This window comes from Rhinolophus sinicus, linkage group LG05 (genome assembly GCF_036562045.2).
Source record: "Rhinolophus sinicus isolate RSC01 linkage group LG05, ASM3656204v1, whole genome shotgun sequence".
NCBI lineage: Eukaryota > Metazoa > Chordata > Mammalia > Chiroptera > Rhinolophidae > Rhinolophus > Rhinolophus sinicus.
The window spans coordinates 87729186-87741846 of record NC_133755.1 but is presented as its reverse complement, the minus strand read 5'-3'; the positions used below and the strand labels follow the sequence as shown (position 1 = coordinate 87741846).

The following is a 12661-nucleotide window of genomic DNA, read 5'->3' as shown; positions in this document are numbered from 1 at the left end:
TCCCACCCCCACCCCAAGAGGCAGCTCTTCTCTGCTGCAGTCAGTCATTACCATCTGGAAATGCAGGCCCAGCGTTGTCAGATCTGTTTTCTCCAGAATATGGAAATCCAGGTGTTTACATGAAATATCCTAATTTTCAAATATTGGCAGCAAGTTCAGCTTTTTGCTTTATTTTTCAATATTATGAGGGCCAAACTAAACACGTCTGTAGGCTAGATCCAGGCCACAGGCCATCAGTTTGCAGCCTCTGACCTGAAATTAATGCCTAAGTCTGACTGCATTTCTTAGCTCACCCCTCCTCACATACAGACCTGGAGCAGAGTACAGATAGGAAGAGACTCTTTTTCAGTTGGTTTAATACCCTTATGCTCTGTTTAAATCACATAACACCTTCTTCCCTCACCTCCCAGAAACCACCACATCTTTTTTAATCCAGCAGTTCAGAAGTTTTCAGGGAACTTGACTCTAGTTGGAAATAGGTCCAGACCCTCTTCACTGCTGTAAGCAGTCTAAGAGTCATTGCTTTGAGTAGAAGAGAAAATAAAAAGTGAAACATTAATCTATTACTAAAATATACCCTAAATGTTTTTCCCTCTTCCCGCCAGGGGCTTCTGATACATTCTGTTTGGGAGATGAGGTGCTAACTTAAATAAATGCCTGTTTCAAGAGAGCATACCTAGGATCCCCCCTTAAAAGGGTGTCTGACTTTTGGGGAAAGCACAGGGAAATTGCACCACAGACCTCTGCAGGAGTGGGAAGTGGCAACCATCCTAAAGCGTGGGGCCTGAGGGCACTTCCGGAGGCCTTTTCTCCAGCTCCTTCCTCCAGGGAATGTAGGAATTACCCTTATTCTATAGGAGAGGCAGCTACAAAAAGCACAGGGGACCCTATACGCTCATTCCAGCTTCCTACCTCTCTCGACTGTTCTTTATGTCTTCTTTCTCGTCCAGGGAACTCTTGTTCTTGGGATGATTTTATATCCCCTTGGAACTACATTTCTCTCTGAGATACTTATGCCTCGTTCTGGTGTTGGGTGGTTGGTGGGGTTGGTATGCTACCTTCAGTATGTTTCATTTGGCTAATTTTGGGAAGGAGACAGAAACTACAGTGCAAATCCTGAAAAAGCAGAAAGAGGAAAGAAAGGAAAACAGTTCCCCATGTTAGAAAGCAGCTCTGTGAAATAGTAACCCTTAGGGAAAGGGTTTTGTTCTGTGTTGCTGTGCCAGGATGAATTTTTCATTTAAACTCCTGATTCCTATTCCAGACGAGTAACCCTGCTCCCTGTCCTGTTTTGCGTTCTTGTTGATTGTCCCGAGTGACAGGTGGGGTTGTGTGTCTTTGCAGGAAGAGAAGGAGAAGGTGCAAGCGCAGAAGGAGGAAATTTTCAGCCACCTGAATGATGTGCTAGAGAATGAGCTCCAGTGTATCATTTGCTCCGAATACTTCGTCGAGGTAATGGCGAGTGGAGGCTCACGCCTTGTTGCCCTCCCATCCCTGAACGGAGCCTGGGCTGAGCAGGCTGCTACTGCTATAAGGAAGCATTCTGAAGGCCTTTTCTTCCGGGAACTTCTCGTAGCTATTTGACTTCAAAGTGGCCTCTAGAGGTGGCCACTTGCCATTTGTTCTTGTAGCCTTTACCTTTGCTGTCCTTTTTCTTATTTCATTTATTCTTGAGTATTTATTCGATATAATCAATAGTTTTAGCTGCAGTAAAACCTTTATCTCTTTGTTATTGGGAAGAAAACAGGGCCACATGGCATAGATTTTTGAGTGTCAGAATAAAGCTGCTCAATAAAACTACTGTGAGTGGCACAGGGCTGAGAGTGGGCATGTAATGCAGCCTTGAGACGTGGGGGTAAATGTCAGTGATGTGTGGTCATCTGGGGAATTCAGTGGCCAAAGGGCGTATGTTGCGGGGACTCTGAGGCTCCTTATGAAGGTGAAGAATCTCTTTCCTAGGTTACATGTGTCATCCTGTCATATTTCTGCACAGATTTTTGTTTTTCATAAATTCTTCCATTTGTGACAGTTCACCTTACACCACAAGTTTAAATTCAAGTTGTTAAATGACAGTGCTTTTCAGACTCCTTTAAGAAAGAAAATGCATACAGACATGGCTTCCTTTTCTCGGTGAGCTTTCGGGAGGGTGAGTCTGTTGCACCCTGAACAGCTTCTCCTGGGCGGACCTGTTTGTTCTGCTCTGAATCCACTGTCAGGTCATCATTTCCCCCATCATTTCTAGTCGTTTGAGTCCCTACTTCGGAAAAACGCAAGTCCGCGCTGTTTTGACAAGGTCTCGTGCGCTCTGCTAGAGGAAGCCAAGGAAAGGCCGTGGAACGGCGGGTGAATGAGCCGGCCTGGCGCGTCTGCACAGACGGACGGCTTGACCTGTGTTCTGTTCCCAGCCTCCTGCCTGGCCTTTCCTCCTGGCCACCTCTGAATGTCAGTGTTGGAAAGAGGTTTCATTTTAATTAGACAGAGTTTTGGTCCGTTTATGAGAATGTACCTCATACAGTAAACAGACTGTCTCCTAGTTGACTTTCTGGGCTCAGCAGGCATTTGAGAAATTCACCATTTCTGTGTTGTTTTCCACTGCTATCTTAAAAGCAGGAATGAAGACTTTTGAGCCTCAGAAAAAGTATCTTAAGAGACACACATAAACAAGAGTAACGAAGAGAATGGTTTATATTCTTGGGAATGAAAAGGGCCCTGGCAGAAATCTACTGGGTTTACTCAGAGGAACCCCTCAAATGACAAGCTTCCTTCTGCTTTCTCTCTTCTCATAGGCTGATTTACTTAGGGGTTCAAGCACTGTCAGTTTTTTCCTTTTCCCCCAGCTTTTTTGTTGTCTTTTACATTTATTTTTTGGGGTTTCTTTTGAATAGAGATGATGCCTCCTGCCATTCTATGTACTGAGTATTCAGACTGTGCTCCCTTCGTATATTAAAATTGAGGTTCTAATTCACCATTAGCAGGACATACATTTGTCTTTCATAAGAGAATTAGTGATATATTTGTACCAAACATTCCCATGCTTACGAGTCCTACTTGGCCCCAGTGACATTTGTTTGCAAGGCTGCTAACCCGTGTTGGCAGTGGTCTGAGTGGGTGGAACAAAACAGACAAATCAGCCTACCTGGGGCCTGAGTCTATGAACTTAATTTTGAGAAAGAAGGTGAATCGCCTAACTTGAAGCCTGAAATTTCCGATCCCCAAGAATGATCCTAATATCCTTTGTAGATGGCTTATGGTTAAATTTCCATTTGGCCTTGGGGATTGACCCCCATCCTAGCTTTGAGATCACAACTGCCCTGGGAATGTAAGTGTGACAGTTCTGACGTGTGTGTTCACATTCCCGTTGCAGGCTGTCACCTTGAACTGTGCCCATAGTTTCTGTTCCTACTGTATCAGTGAATGGATGAAGCGGAAGATAGAATGCCCGATTTGTCGGAAGGACATCAAGTTCAAAACCCACTCCCTGGTTCTGGACAGCTGCATTAGTAAAATGGTAGATAATCTGAGTTCAGAAGTAAAAGACCGACGAATGGCCCTCATTGGGGAACGAAAAGGTGAGTGGGCATGAGTAAGAAGGTGGGTGTCGTCAACGGAGGACTTAGTTACAAACTGGCAGGTTTTTTTGGTTGGGGAAGAGGCAGATAAAGGATTCTTGAGTTAACCAAGAGGTGGAAGAAATGGGGAAAAGTAAAAGGAGTTAAAGATATGAATGTGTGAGAGTTAAAGTAGAATTAACTCAGTTACTTGAGTAGCTGGAAAGGGGGAGGCTTCCGTGTCTTGGTTACAGGTTGTAGGGGATAAAAAAAGATGATTAGAAAACACATGGTCAGACAGACCATGTACTGATCACTAGATGGTGCTGTGGTTCAAGACAGTTTAGTTGTCCAGGTTGCAAAGACCTTGGCTTGGGTATACAGTCGATTATAAATAGAATGTGTAGGAGTGAGAGATTCACAACTTGGAGAATGCCCGAAGAAAGCACACATACAGGTTCTCTCTATAAGAGTCACGGCTTATTTAGACAAATTGGGCATAAGGTTAAACCAAAGAGAGAGCAATTTAATCCTACTGTATCATCTTTGGGGATTCAAATACATTTACCAACAAGTCTCCCTGTTGGAGAGAGTTTGGATAAAGAGATTGGGGAAGGGGTGGGTGAGTTTCCCTAATGAGCCATGCTTGCATAGTGAATATCTGCTCATTTAACCAAGCGATCTCATCACACTTGGGGCCTGTTGTGTTGAGGGCTGAAGAGCAACTCTGCTTAAGACTCGAATGTCCTTGTGGCAAAGATATGTCCTGGGGCAAAGCACAAGGAAGCTCATGGATTGGTTATTGGGCAGGGATGAGAGTGCACAGAAGCAGGGTGGAGTTCATTTTCACATTCAGTCCCTTTAATAATCCAGTATAGCACTACCTTCTGGGAAAGCATCAGAGCTGTGATACCAGTTGGTTGCACATAAAGGCCTAGCAGAGAGGAAGAACCAGAACCTCGCTGCCCTAACAGGTGTTTCCCACCACCTGGTCATTGGTAACCCATGTTCGTGTGTCTTGGGATGTACCTTTCCCTAACTCCAGCCACACTGCTGAGAATAGGGTCTTCTGTGCACTGCTTCCTTTCTCCTAGCCCTCAGCAGATATCGGCCCCTCTGCGTAGGGCCAGGATCTGACGCTGATGGGTGAGCCAGAGCAGCAGCAGTGGCTTGCCACAGGTGCTGAACGGGAAGCGTGCTTGAGCCCGTTACACGCAAGGGAGACATTCTGACCTGGGAGGCTGGGGCGGCACTCAGGTGGTTCTTTAGAACCAAAGTGTTTTCCACTTTTCTGACAGCTATGTGCTGCTGGATTTTGTGCCCTGTTTTAAGCCCCAACAGATACTTTGATCTTGCAGGAGCTACTTGATTCCAGCAGAATCCCATGGCTGTTCCTCTCCCCTTCCATCACTCCATAGCTTTTACAGGAACACTATACTACGTACCAGGATAAAATGATAAATAAGGCACCGTCTCAGCTCTCACAGCCCCCACCTCTATGGAGGAGATAGACAGAGAAGTGGGTCGTATGACAGGTTCCACAACAGGGTGCTAGGAAACTCCAGAGAAGAGGACGCTCAGTAGGCCTGGGCAGGTGGAGGTATGGGAGAAAGCTTCACGGAACAAGTGCCATTTGAACTGAGTGTTACAGGTTCCCTAAGGGGTAGCTTTCCAAGCAGAGGAATCAGCACAAGCAAAGTCGAGGCATGAGAAGCGGTGACTGTTCCTAGCAATGCCCCCTCGTCACCCAGGATGGAATGTCTGCATGGCTGCCAGAGCGTCATGAGGACATTTTGAATGCCTCCTGTTTTCTTCCCTCTGTCCTTTCGGAGAGGAGCAGTGACCTGGCAACCCAGATTTGACCATGGTCAGCCTTTGAGCTGAGGTGTGCTGGGTCTGTGTGGGGGTGGGGACACCCATGTACTTTCTCCCCCCAGCACACTGACTAGGTTTCTTCTCGCAAGTCCAACCCCCGTAAATGGCTTTATGCAGCGCTGAAAAGGGTAAGAAGAGCCCATGTCCTAAGTTCCCCTCTGACTCCCCTGACACAGAGTTAGTTCTGCAGAGTAAATAATAGCAAACCCCCCCCTTTTCTCTCCAAAGGCTAAAGAGGGAGCCTCTCAGTCTCTCTGGTAATAGGGAGCCTCCCCAGGAAGCCAGTTTCGCCTCCCTGTTGCAGTCCCTGGCTGGGGCAGTTCTGGCTGCAGCCTGTTTCTGCAGTTATCACAGTGAGTGCAGCTTGGAGGTTTTCTCTAGAGTCAGACAGAAGGTTCTGAAGCCCGATTTAGGGAAACATGTTCCAGAGCCATCAGCAGCTTCACTGGTCTGCAGTGTGAGGTTTAGAGAAAATTCTCAGTCACATAGCAGCCTTCCTTGCCAATTGAAAGCTAGTTTAATCCCCAGTGCATGGGAATTTTAAAAAGGACCAAACTGAGGATGTGGAAACTCGGATTGGCAAGCCTATACTTGTCAGAGTTCCGACACTGCAGCAGGGCCGTTTCCTCCTGGGCAGGGGTTGCTCTTATCATGAGTTCACAGAGGGAGACTTGCCTGTCTGGCAGCATGGGCCTCTGATTCCACCTCGAGAGCCCCATGCCAGGCCTCCCTGGCTGGTTGTTGTCAAGTTCCGTATCCCGTGGGAAGAGGAATGCCTCATGACTGATGAGCCACCGACCCCTTGTAAACTCTGAGACCAGAGTATACAGAGGAGAGGAGGAGAGGTTGGGATGCCAGGTCCTGTGTTGGAGAAAGGACGCTCTGGAGCCGGGGCAGATAAGGACCATCCTGTAAGCGCTCGTCGCATGGGTAATGGTAACTCTGGGATGTTGACGTGAGAGTCTCCTGAAGGGAAGATGTTTATCCCCTATGGAGGCTCTCCTTCAGCAGCTGGCGAGGTGCTGGAGCAGCTTCTCCTGTCAGCAGTTCCCCCGCCCCTGCTTGTTCCATTCTCATTAAATGTAGGTTAGTTGACAAGAGTGTTAACATTCTTACTTTTAGCTTTCTCTGGCAGTTTCTTTGGCTTGTGCTTAGAAAAGAAGCAAGCAAATGATCGAGCAATACAATCTCATTGGTCCTTTAGAACCGTGATTTTCAACCCAGGATCTTTTGCAAACTGCATTCCCCAGCTCCCTTGATACTCTGTTATTGAACCGAGGCTACCAGTGGGGCTGCCCTGGCCTTCCTAGATGTGATTATGATCCCCCAGTGCACCCCACATGCACAGATGGCTGGATTTGAGGGAACCCTGCCATGCCAGGTGAAGAGATTCAGGGCTGACCTTTGACTACCTGCCCACTGAGCCTGGATCTCTGGTGAGTCCCCTCCCTCCCCCACCATCGTGTACAGAAGGGGAAGACCAGCGCTTGCTGGCCGCGGCTTCCCCACCAGGCTGGAGAGAAGGACCTGGAGGAGGAGCGTGAACACACTCAGCCTCAGGAGAAGTAAGTGAGCAGCCCTGCCAGCCCTGGGCATCCAGCAGCAGCCACTGCAGATCGCTTGATGTTTTCCACAGCAGCAGTTTCTCCTGGCTCTCAGAAATGGAGCCTATCTTCCCACTTTATGATTTGCTTTCCAAACATACTTCTAGGAGCTTCTTCTTGTGGAAGACCACTTGAGTAACTACAGAGTAGTGTCATTAACCAAAGCAGCTTTTTCTTGAGGGTTTCTTGATTCCTATACTTAACACTGGATGTACACAACATTTTTAGAGCAAGCTCAAATACATTGGTGTGGCAGATTTCTATGCTCTAATCATGGAGAGTGTCACCATGGCTGGGGTGTCACTGACCATGCCCCTTTCTCCCCCATAGAGTACCACAGAGTAGGCTTCTCTGCGTCAGCTGGATAGATACCCTTCCAGCTGCCTGCTGATGGCTCCTAGGAAGTCCGATAAGACCACGTGCCCCTGTGCCTGGCTAGGACTTCTGCTGGACTGCTTTCTGCTTTCCCACCCTGGAGAGCTGGGCCCTCTTTTAACCCTTGGCCCATGAAACTGAACCAGAACCAACCCCAAAGAAAAACCCCCTTCTTCCTTCCTTTCTCTGAGCCTTTCCTCCTTTTCAGTACCTACTAAGTGCCAAGAGCTGGGAATGAAAGTGTGTAGGCACGTGTAGCCCCTCGCCTCCTGGAACTTTCGGTCTAGATACAGGGCCTGGGCTACTTATAGTAAAGTCTACAATAGGAGAGCTGGAAGGTGCTAGGTCAAGGCCAGGGAAGGCAGGGAAGGGAAGGGAAGTGAGGGAGGCAGGTGCATTATCGTTGGAGGGGCCGAAAGCAAGGGGCAGTGGGGTTTAAGGGCTGAAACGGCAGAGTAGCTGGCGTGTAGAGCGCTAGAGAGGGTTGAGCAGTGAGACTTCAAAAGCAGACAGGACTTACTCATGAAGGGTCTTCAAAATTGTGTTAAAGATTTGGCCTGGGGGCCATGGGAAACCTATGGAAGGTTTTAAGCAGAGATGTGCCTGGTCATGTTTCTATTTGTCTGGATACATTAATATGGCTGCAGTGAAAAGAAACGGTGATGGACACAAAAATAGGGGCAGCAGCCCTTGCCAGGGGTGATGGTGGCCGGGCTGGGGAAAGAGCAGTGTGGATGGAGAGAGCAGGCGGACTTGAACAGTGGTCTAGGGGTAGACTGCAGGTTTGGGGAACTGGGTTGCTGTGAGGAGCGAGGGAGCTCAGTGGAGGGTCGCTCCCTGGCTTCTGTCGGGCAGCTGGGTGATGTGGTGCCATTTGTCAGGGAGACGAGTTCGCTTTACACTGAAGTAGGCTGCAAGCACTGAGGACATCAGTGGGTCTGTTTAGTGGGTATTTGAATATATGGACCGGAAGCCCAGAGATACTAGATCTGGGGATTCTCTGTGGGTGGTGAGAGCTAAAGGTTAAGTCCCTGTCCCTGAGAAACAGCCACATTGAAGGGTGGGGAGCGGAAGAGGAGGACGCAGGACAGATGGATGAGGACCCGGCAGAGAGATGGAAAAGGAGGGCAGTGGAGGACAGGCAACCAGACGTCCGCATGGTGGCTTTGAGCCTTGCCGACCACGCTCGTCTCTGGGCTGGCCCCTCATAACAGGCCAGACAGCTCCCTGTTATTTCTGTAAAACACCTGCGAGGGTGAAATTGCATTTGTTAATGGGCTCTTGCCCCTCGATTTATAAGCTTGAGGGCAGGGTTGTTTTTTTCAAATCTGATTTTGTGTGGTATTGTCAGGGCTAGAGAGCAGTGGGTCTTCGGTAAATGCACATTTCTGAGTTGTGAAGTGAGGGGTCAGTGGGGTGAAACGCTGCTGGGAAGATAAGGATGAAAAGTTGCCCTGGGGATGTCGCACATGTGTGGGACATTGATGACTTTTTCTGGTACAAGCTTGGGGGGCCTGATGGGGTCAGAAACTAGTTTTCAGTGAATTGGAGAATGAGTATGAAGTGAGGGAGTAGAGAAGAGAAGAGTAAGAACAGATGAGTTCTTCAGGAAATTTGCCCACGACCAAGATAGTGGAAGGCGGTGGTTGGAGGAGGACGCGGGGTAAAGGAATTTTTGTTTCGTTTTTTAAAGACACAAGATATTTGAGCACGTTCACTTGCTGTTTGGAGGGAGCCTTACAGAAGGAGATGCTGGGAAGCCGAGATAGTGGATGGGAAACAGTTCTTAGGAAGGCCAGAGAGGGGAGAACGCAGAGCACAGGTGGAGAAATTAGTCTTTAAAATATGGAGGTGCATCCTGTTTCATAAAAGCGTGTAACGCGGGAGGGTGGGCAAGGGAATTTGCTTGAGGGGAGTCAAGACAGTTTTTCTTGTGGCTTCTGCATTCTTCTGGGAGCCACTAGGCGAGGCCATTCCTGAGAGGAAGGGAGCCTCGCTTGGTTCTCAGCTCTCCAAGGCTGAAGGCACACCCAGCTCCAATCCCACCGCCTCAAAGGCTGCCCAGCAGCAGGAGAAAGTAACTTGAATCCTTTCGCCATCTTACCTAAGTGTTCCAGATCTCAGTCTCAGGGAAGGGGACAGTTTCCTTGGTGGCTTTATTGTGCCCTTAGTGTAGGCAGGACCCCAGCTTCCCCAGGATCAAGGAAGCAGAAGCTAATGGAAAAGACTGGAGGCCAGTACATAGCACCTCCCACCCCCTCCCTCTGGACGCGGGAAGAACTTCCATGTCTCCCTGCCAGTCGCTGCGTATGTGATTCCCTCCTTCAACAGATATTTATTGAGGGCTGGTTTTGTGCCAGTCACTGTTCTAGGTGCAAGGAATAGAAGAAGTGAAAATCTGATAAGTTAGATGTGATTAGAACTATGGAGAAAAATAAAACAAGAAAGGGGTCGGGGAGTGAGGGGGAGAGTACTGGCACTCATTGATCGGGTAGTCAAGGAAGGCATCACCGAGCAGTTAGTGTTTGAGGAAAGCTCTGAAGGCCGTGGCCGTGCTGCCCTCTGGGGAAAGTGTCCCACGCAGAGGGACTAGGAAGGGGGAACAGCAGGGAGGCCGGTGTGGCTGGAACAGAGTCAGTGACGGGGAGAGGAGTGGGAGGTGCGGTCAGGAGGTGGGGCCCAGGCCTTTGGAAGGACCTTGGCTTTAACTCTTACCTGGGAGGAGTGAGGAGCAGGCTTTGAGCAGAGCCGCCCAACCTGACCTCTGTTTGCTCTTCACCACGGCTGCCGTGTGGGGAAGAGACTGAGGGTGGTATAGGGAGGCCAGAGAAGCCACACGCAGGCTCCTCTTTTATTTCTCTCTTCTTTCTCTCCAAAGCGAAGAGACTGTCCTGAAGACCGTGCTCCAAGGGCATTTAAAAGACTACCAGGCATGGGAGCTTGGGACGGCCTGGGAGAGTCTCTGTGGACTGATCTTGGGCCGCTCCGAGACAGAGCGTGGGAGAACCATGTGGGACGGAAACTGACTTAGGAAGTCTTCCGTCGGGAGCCTTCCATGCTGGCCAGCCCTGTGGCCACCGTTGTCTGAAGCACCACCGGTACTCACCACACCGACCGCTGCAGGGTACTTACGAGACTCTGCTTCACTACATGTTGAAGGGGTTACATAGTTCTGTTCTATTTTTTAAGTTTATTGTTTTTCTTATTGTGTTGGTACCTCAGAAGCACCTCTGTTGACATTTGTTTGGGACAGCTTTGATGCGCCCCCATGGCTGTCCCTGAAAGCTAAAGCAGCCTCTGTTTGAGAGGATGGCATTACCTCTTTGTGAAAACAAGATATCATTTCCTGGAAATACAATATAAAACCGATCAGTTGCTCAGCTGGGCTTTGGTGTATTTATCTTCCTTCCTTTCCAGCTCTCAGAGAGTCTCACAAGTAAACACTGGCAGCTCATAAATTGCAGTCAAGTGACTGTCTCAGATGATAAGACTCAAGTGAGTGTCGGCCTAAGGAGCCAAGCCCAGGGTCACGGCCGTAGCAGATGGGCTCTGTTAAGCCCCTAACTGTGTGTTTCCTTTCTATTCCAGAGGTGGGTCACTGCTTACCTGGTTCCAGGATGGGGTGAGTTACCTTCTTTCAGCTGGAGTTTCAAAGTTGTTTCCAACACTATTTTACCCAGTATCAGAAAACATGGGCAATGATTTTATGAGAACGTGTGCTTTTTTTAACAAAACTAAAAGTCATCTCTCTTTTCCTGCCTCCTAAACAGAAAGAAAACTAGATTGGTGTTTAGGAGATAGAAGCTTAGGAAAACCTGCGGTGTCCTTGGTTATCGGTGATGACAATGAGGGACAAGACAGGAAGTTGAAGAGTAGTCATTTGAAACGCGGAGCTCTAGTAGGACTGTGAACTGTATTCTGTCGGTCAGTGATTTCCTTCCAGTGGGAAGGCATTTTCCTCTCCCTTTGTACTGCCTACTTGGAGAACCAGTCTTTGTAGTTGTTTATTTACACACCATGTGTTTTCATAAAGGATTGGAAACTATTGACTTGCCAACTTTTTAGAGATGGTAGCTTTTTACCTTTACGGAGTATACTGTGAAATTGGGATTCTGGGATCCCTAGTCTTCATTTCTGTTTTTTTCCCCCGGGTAATGATCAGAATACTGGTGTGGTCAAGGAAGAAGTAAGTTAAACATAGATGACAATACTTTAAAAATACCTATCATAACCACATCGACAGAAGAAAGAAAAGATCATTACCATTTTGATGTAATAAATCTCCTGTTTCTCCTATACATGTGTTTTGTTTCTGTGATTGCATGGACATATATAAACTTTTATTTATTCATTTTTGTTTTCATGTATCAATTACTTTTAGAAGAGCACAGATACACATTTTTTGAATAGATAATATGGTCACGTGGTTTGAAATCAAAAGGTACAAGAGAACTTAAAATGGAAAGCTGGTCAGTCTTGTCCCCAGGGGACACTTCCCTGCACAGCAGTGATGTGTTACCAGCTCCCTGTGTGTCCTTCCTGTCAGCCCCTCTCTCTGTATAAACACATACATGTGTGCGGTCTTTTGCACAAATGATAACAAGCAATATACTCTTCTGTACCTTTTGGTGGTAGTTCCGTTTCAGTACCTATTTCTTTGTTACAGCTGCCTGTTACTCCATTGCATGTTTGCCCCATAATTTGTTTTTCCAGTCTGTTTGTGATCTAGGTTGCTTCAGGCCTTTAACTTTCTTTTTTTCACACAGTTTCCAAAGAAAGTCCTATTAAATGATTCTCATAATATATACTTTTAACTAAAACAACAAAAATAACAACAACAAAAAATTATATAGAACACACAAAGTGACATGTAAAGAAGGATAAAGGAAAATCTGGAAATCCATGTACGGGGAGTTCGCTGTTAAAATCAAGGAGGCTCAAATATGTTTCTTTTAAAAAATATGTACGGACATAACTTTTTCTAAATGTTTAGTTAGTCTTATAAGTCTGGTTCCATAACAACCTATAATGTAACTACTTCCATCTGGAGGCCCAGCAGTCTGCACTGAAACATTGAAATCAGTTAGGCTCCCACTTCCACAAAACCCTACAATGCGTAACTTCAGTAAACCCAAGGTTGAATGTCTAAGGTAAAATCAATCTGCTCCCAACCATCCAAGAAAAAGACAGTGCAGCCACCACTTTGTATGAATAACCATTTACACTTTGACAAGACCCGGGCTTGAGAAAATCAAATTT

The 12661-nt window shown here is 47.4% G+C and overlaps 1 protein-coding gene across 6 annotated transcripts in view; it reads left to right on the top strand.

The window, feature by feature from the left end:
* RNF8 (ring finger protein 8) overlaps positions 1 to 11698 on the top strand; it is a 30765-nt gene extending 19067 nt beyond the window's left edge. For 3 of the 6 annotated variants that reach the window (XM_019718409.2, XM_019718408.2, XM_019718406.2), the window contains 4 exons: positions 1345 to 1452; positions 3365 to 3569; positions 10991 to 11024; positions 11173 to 11698. In XM_019718409.2, coding sequence (XP_019573968.1) covers positions 1345 to 1452; positions 3365 to 3569; positions 10991 to 11024; positions 11173 to 11203 — 378 coding nt within the window. In that variant the 3' untranslated portion in view covers positions 11204 to 11698. Of the gene's footprint in view, positions 1 to 1344; positions 1453 to 3364; positions 3570 to 10280; positions 11025 to 11172 lie in introns of those variants that run through there. The other 3 variants (XM_019718407.2, XM_074332885.1, XR_012496575.1) reach the window with 2 other exon arrangements.
* Positions 11699 to 12661: the final 963 nt, after the last annotated feature.